Below are 6,288 nucleotides of genomic sequence, written 5' to 3'. Positions count from 1 at the left end.
ATAAGTTTATAATAATAATAATTGTATGAGCATATTAGGTATGTTGTACCTATAGTGTATTATAATTCTTTAAGCAACAATTTTAAAAATCAGTTTCATTCAGAAAAATGGTTAAACACTTTATCTGATTTGGTTGGTACATCGACCGCCAGAAAGTGATTGCTAAACTACAATTATTCAATCATTTGCAAATATTTATAAAATATTGTAGATTTGTTGAAAAAGAGAACAGAATGATGACATTTATATAAAGTTTATATTAAAAGTAATGACTATAATAACGCGACGATTCTGAAATTAATAAAGATGATTTTGGTTTAATAAGAGTATGAATTGCGACAATAAAATAAATGATAAAAACAATAGTAAACAAATATCAAAAATATCAAAAGGATTATAATATATATTTATGATTTTTATAAAGTGTATCATATTATAACCTATTGTCTATTTATAATTTATACCCGAAAAAGTAGGTATTCATAAAGAAGCTGTTATAAAGGGGTTTGGGCCGTTTAGTTGTATAGAATACTGGGCTGTTTACCTCCCAGTCCGCCCCTGGTAGTCTATATTTTAATGTGGGTACCAATCAAGACGACAAGACTTAATCTGTTCGTCGCATCTTAGACGCCTTGAAATACAATTAAATCAATGTCGATGTTCGATGTAGATACTTATCGTATTATAGACGAATAATTTCTTAAATCGGGTGAACGTATAAACAAAAAAAATGTACTTACTTACGTCATGATCGCGCGTTTTCGTGCATTTATTACATACCTAGGTAGTAGGTACACCGAATTTGTCGTAGCTGCGTTTTCCGCGCCGTTTGCGCGCCAGCCCGACAGGCAGCGTTGTCGGCGGTCCGCGGCTCATCTGATAAGGTGTAGTAGTAGTAGTAGTAGTAGTTGTTGTTAACGTGAAAAAATTGGCTGGACGACGACTGCCGCTGCTGGCGAGGTGCGCGGTCGAAGTTCTTGTAAACTGCTCTTGCCGTGCGCGTCGCTCCGACGTGTGTTGTGATCGCGTTTCCATAAAAATATAGGTAATAACATTATTTTAACGCTCTCGTGTCCGCACCAACTCACCGATTGCCGATTATTATTATTATCGTTATTATCGTTGCATTTACCGTTACGTACAAAAACGAGCGCGCATTCGTGCAATATTATAATAATACTATGAACGTTAAGCCAATATAGCTTTGAGGGTGCCTACTCTTGGATTTAAATTTAACTCTCGACTTGATTAGGTAGATACTCACGTATTTGATTCGCGATTGTCGTCGTCTGTCGATCGATATGCGTTCAATCGCGTGATTCGTCGTTCTCATGACAATTCGCATCGGTTTTCGGACACGATCTGACGCAGAGAAAAATGGTAAATATCCCAAAAAATCGTACCTAATGTGGTACCTACCTACACTACCTATCGATTTTTTTCTTCTCAATATTTCAACTTTATTTTATTTCGTGCACTGTACCTGCCTAAATTATTACCTATTTAGTACCTAATTATTTATGTCATGCACCACCCCCTCCAACAGTTCCATTTGTTTGTTTTTTCCTCCCTCACCCCGGTAACACATACTTGCAATGCATTAATTCTTCTTTTCTACATGTTGACACAGGATTTAAGCGGTTGCGTTGTTGGACCTCAAACCAGTGGTGGATCTAGTCAGATTTAGAAAACTACGGGTCATCCAACGTTTGTAGTTTTTAATTTGACCCATCAAGAGAGTAATGTTCTGAAGCTAAGAGAGGCTATTTGCATTTAGTAAACATAGGTACCTATTAAAAACATCTAGAACTAGATTAGCTGACCTTCTCAACCTCTCCATAGATCCACCACTGATTTAAACCCAAATTGTCACTGGGTATGATAATTGTTATCCAATTTTAAAATTTTGTAAAATAGATTATTTTCAACGATATGTAAAAAAGTGTATGATTGCATGATAACAAATTGTTTTTATTTATTTAAATACACATCAAATTGAAAATGTTTCAATTGACTAATACCGAAACACCTGCATGTATTACCCTGTATGTATTCACTTTCATATGAATAGGCAGTTTAAAGTTCTTGTATTAATATGTATACAGGTGCAGTTGTTCTTATTTAATTTGTCTTTTAGCTTATGACTTCTTTGCAATAAAATAAATATGTGCATGTCATTTTTAATTTAAAAACATCCAACATTTAAATTTGTTTTTGAACTTCTATATTAGTAAAATAGTAGTTAACATTTAGTGTCTACTTAAAACATTTAATTGCCAATTTCAAAATTTAAATTCCCTCCTATGTTTCTTCTAGGTAAAACATGGTTAACTTTTATATGAAAATTCTCATTCACAAATTGTATGTATTTGCTTTAATTATATTTCATATAATTTTCTATTTTAAATATCCTATTAAGAGGATGTCTGCACACTATTGGTTTTCTCTCTCTGACCCACATGTAACAAATTTGCATTCAGCAGAACTAATCTTGTGTTAGTTTTAATGATTTGGACCTATATTTAAACTTAAAGTTAAGAACATTATTCATATTTGTACATTGACTTTTTTAAAGTACCTATTTCTATTTCTATGTAAATCATGAATATACAAAATATTAAAAATGCTCATATATTGTAGAAAAATTTAAGTATTGTAACACCCAACATACAAACTCAGATAATTATTTGAACTTTTAAATTTCATAATATGTCAATACACTTTAATATTAAAGCTAATAACATAAAACTGGTTCTGAACGTCAATTTATTATGTTGCACGTAGGCTTGTGAGAGAAAATAAATAAGACGCTGACATCCTCATAAGTACCAAATATAATATTTTAATAGATAATAGATTTTCCAAGAATTAAAATGAACGATTATTTTGATTTATACTTTTTTTGATCATATAGAAACATACTAGTAAATAGATAAATAGATTTTATTACTTTTATTTTTATTTTACTTTATGATTAAAAATAAAATGTTAAATTTGCTTAGATGTACACTAGGTAACTATATTATAAACATACATTTCTTAGAAAAAAAACTTATCTACAATGATTCATTATTCTTAAGAGGATGCAAGAATCTGACATCATGTAGATACCTAAACATTGAATTTTGTATAGTGGAATGAACATTTTATAAGATAATGTCAAAGCTATATACCTAATATAATTAGGTATAATAATTATTCTTATTATAGGTGCTTATTATGTATTATCTTGATCACTTCAATAATTTTATTTATTTTTCACCTCACTTAGTAAATAATTATAAAAAAAAAATATATATAATAATACTTGTTCAAATTTATATTGCTTTTACAATATTTTCATAAAGAAAAGGTAACAATAAAATAAATTAACTATAGTTTAAATTTAATTGATTTAAAACTTCAATATAATTGACATGTTTTTAAATAAAAAATGTTGTCCATATTGATGCCTAAAATGAGTCAAATGTTTATAATTTTTTTTTAATGAAATCATTATAAAATTATTCTAATGATTTAATAACCATAAACCCGTTAAGCATTAATTGATTTAAAGCCTATTAGATTTATCTCAAATGTTTTATTTATTTGCCAAGCCAAGTAGTAAAATTCTATTTTTACTATTATTTACAGAAACTTTTATATTTTATGTTAATATCAAGGCTATGATTTTTAATGCCAATATCCTTGTTAGTTATATGTCCTGAATTTAAAGTAGTCTGTTGATTTAGGAAGCCAAACTAAAAACTAATCATACAATGAAACCTTATGCCATATCATTGCAAATACGCTTTAATACTTAATGGCCTTGAGATACTATTTCATGCTCTACATTGTACTTCATTTAAAAAAAAAATTTCTGTAAACAATTAAACATCTATGTCTAGGTATATAATCAACACTTTTGTAAATTTAACTCAGATTTCTGAGATATGGCTTAACTCCAAGTATTTACTGTTTCTCTGTTTGTTCTCAGATACCATATCTACATCTTTTAAAATGTATTTGTATTATTAACAATTTTGCTGAATCCAATTTAGTTTGAAACATTTGGTGAGAATAATCCAATATGCTGATCAAGGAATACCGTATTCCACTCCCGCTCAGTGTGGAAGAATACAGAATTGCTCAGCTTTATATGATAGCTGTAAGTAATATTAAATTAATTGTTATAAACAAATAACTTTACTACTAATAGATATTTTCAATTAGAAAAAAAGTAGAGAAGAAAGCAAAGGGGCTGATAGTGGTGTTGAAATATTAGTTAATGAACCTTATGAAGGTGGCCCTGGTGGCGATGGAAATACTGGTGGTGGTCAGTATACAAGAAAAATTTATCATGTTGGGAGCCACTTACCAGGTAATATTGCAAAGAAAAAAATGGTTGATAATTCAAAAATAGGTCAAAAGTATCTTGGTAAATAATTATGTAATGAATTATCTATAGGCTGGTTTAAAGGACTATTACCAAAATCAGCATTATCCGTTGAAGAAGAAGCGTGGAATGCATATCCATACACGAAAACTCGATATACTTGCCCATTTGTAGAAAAATTTTCGTTAGAAATTGAAACTTATTATTATCCTGATAATGGAACTCATGATAATGTTTTCAAAATGTCTCAAAGTGAAGTTCGAAATGTTTCTGTTGGTATGTACAATATAATAGTCTTTAATTTTTAGAATTATTATATTTTATGTTTTAACTTTTTTTTTTTAAATTAAAATATAAAAGTATAAAGTTTGATCAATGTATATTATTCAACAATCAGTTAGTGTATTATTAATTATTTTTTTTATAATATTATATTTGTATCTTTAGATATAATAGACATAGTTAAAGACCAATTATATGGGGCAGATTACATTAAAGAAGAAGATCCAAAATCATATGTAAGTGATAAAACAGGTCGAGGCCCACTGTCAGAAAATTGGATATCAGAGTACTGGAAAGAATGTCAAGTAATTAAAATAAAATATTATATAATATATATGTTATCTATAATTTTTAACTGTTACATTTAGAATAAAAGTATGCCCACATCATCAGGAAAATCTATTATGTGTGCATACAAATTGTGCAAAGTAGAATTTCGTTATTGGGGTATGCAGACAAAAATCGAAAAATTCATTCATGAAGTTGGTGAGTTTATTATTTCTATTTGTATATTTATTGTAAATTTACATAAGGTGCTAACTGTAATTTAGTTATAACATTTATACATTACTATTAATATATTATTTATGGATAGCTCTGAGGAAAACTATGGTTCGAGCACATCGTCAAGCATGGGCATGGCAAGATGAATGGGTAAATCTAACAATGGATGATATACGTCAGATTGAGCGTCAAACTCAAGAAGCTCTTAAACGAAAAATGGGTAGTAGTAGCAGTGGCTCTGAGATTTGTGAAGGAAATGACTCTGTAGATGATACAAAAACTGCCACTAATTTAGCTGCCACAATGGGTAGTATAGAAAAAAGTGATCTAGAAGTAGCCACACCTGTTACATCAAAACGAATGCAAGATTCAACCCTATATTCTCCAGCACCGTGTGTTTCTAGCAGTTCTGACACCATATCAAGCAGTGTTCAACAATCATCAAGCATGTCAGTCCTAAAGCATTTTTAATAATAATGTTTGTATAAATAAAACTGTAAATTTGTGATTTTTATTTTTATTCAGGCGAATACCTGTGAAAAAGAATTGGAATAATTCCAAACCACAAATACCTTCACCAGGATCTACTCAAAGTTTTGATACTGCGCCTAATTGGAGAATGGAAAGTTTGATTCGAGATTCAGATTCAGATCTGAGTAATGATGATGAATTTTTTGATTGTCAAGGTAAGGTCAATATAATCATTTGATAGAGGGACGTAGTGACCAAGCGGACTACAGCGTCGGTTCTGACGCAAAACGTCGCTGGTTCGAACCTCGACCACGGGCGGCTACTCTCTGGGCAGGCAACTGTCTAGAGAGTGAGGCTGCCATCCCCCGACCGGGCATGGCAGAAACCTAAGGGTGCCCAACTTGACATTCTGCCAAAACCTAATAACACACATGTTTCAACCAACCGTTTTAAATGTTCCCCCCACTACAAAACAACAAAACACCTAATGGCCATAATTGCTGGGCTTAAGAGGACGTGATACCCGCATGTGTTGTCTCCGTCTTACAAATTTGTAACATTGCAAATTTCAGGCAGTAATTGAGTATTTTAAAATTGTAAATTTTTTATACATCTTAAAATACTCATAACTCGCGTTAAAATTAAAATTTACTAAA

The 6,288-nt window shown here is 30.5% G+C and overlaps 1 protein-coding gene across 10 annotated transcripts in view; it reads left to right on the top strand.

Annotated features, from left to right (window-relative positions):
- The first annotated feature begins 908 nt into the window (after positions 1 to 908).
- LOC100166053 (protein retinal degeneration B) overlaps positions 909 to 6,288 on the top strand; it is a 12,268-nt gene continuing 6,888 nt past the window's right edge. For 2 of the 10 annotated variants that reach the window (XM_016801293.2, XM_016801300.2), the window contains exons 1-9: positions 913 to 1,380; positions 1,631 to 1,876; positions 3,977 to 4,147; positions 4,213 to 4,360; positions 4,448 to 4,651; positions 4,823 to 4,962; positions 5,026 to 5,143; positions 5,253 to 5,610; positions 5,687 to 5,847. In XM_016801293.2, the coding sequence (XP_016656782.1) occupies positions 4,070 to 4,147; positions 4,213 to 4,360; positions 4,448 to 4,651; positions 4,823 to 4,962; positions 5,026 to 5,143; positions 5,253 to 5,610; positions 5,687 to 5,847 (1,207 nt within the window). In that variant the 5' untranslated portion in view covers positions 913 to 1,380; positions 1,631 to 1,876; positions 3,977 to 4,069. Of the gene's footprint in view, positions 1,381 to 1,630; positions 1,877 to 3,976; positions 4,148 to 4,212; positions 4,361 to 4,447; positions 4,652 to 4,822; positions 4,963 to 5,025; positions 5,144 to 5,252; positions 5,611 to 5,686; positions 5,848 to 6,288 lie in introns of all 10 variants that reach the window. The other 8 variants (XM_016801296.2, XM_008180980.3, XM_016801294.2 and 5 more) reach the window with 8 other exon arrangements.

The sequence above is a fragment of the Acyrthosiphon pisum genome, chromosome A2 (genome assembly GCF_005508785.2).
Source record: "Acyrthosiphon pisum isolate AL4f chromosome A2, pea_aphid_22Mar2018_4r6ur, whole genome shotgun sequence".
In the NCBI taxonomy this organism is placed as follows: Eukaryota; Metazoa; Arthropoda; class Insecta; order Hemiptera; family Aphididae; genus Acyrthosiphon; species Acyrthosiphon pisum.
Note: the sequence above shows the minus strand (reverse complement) of the source record. Positions and strands in the feature narration are given on the sequence as shown.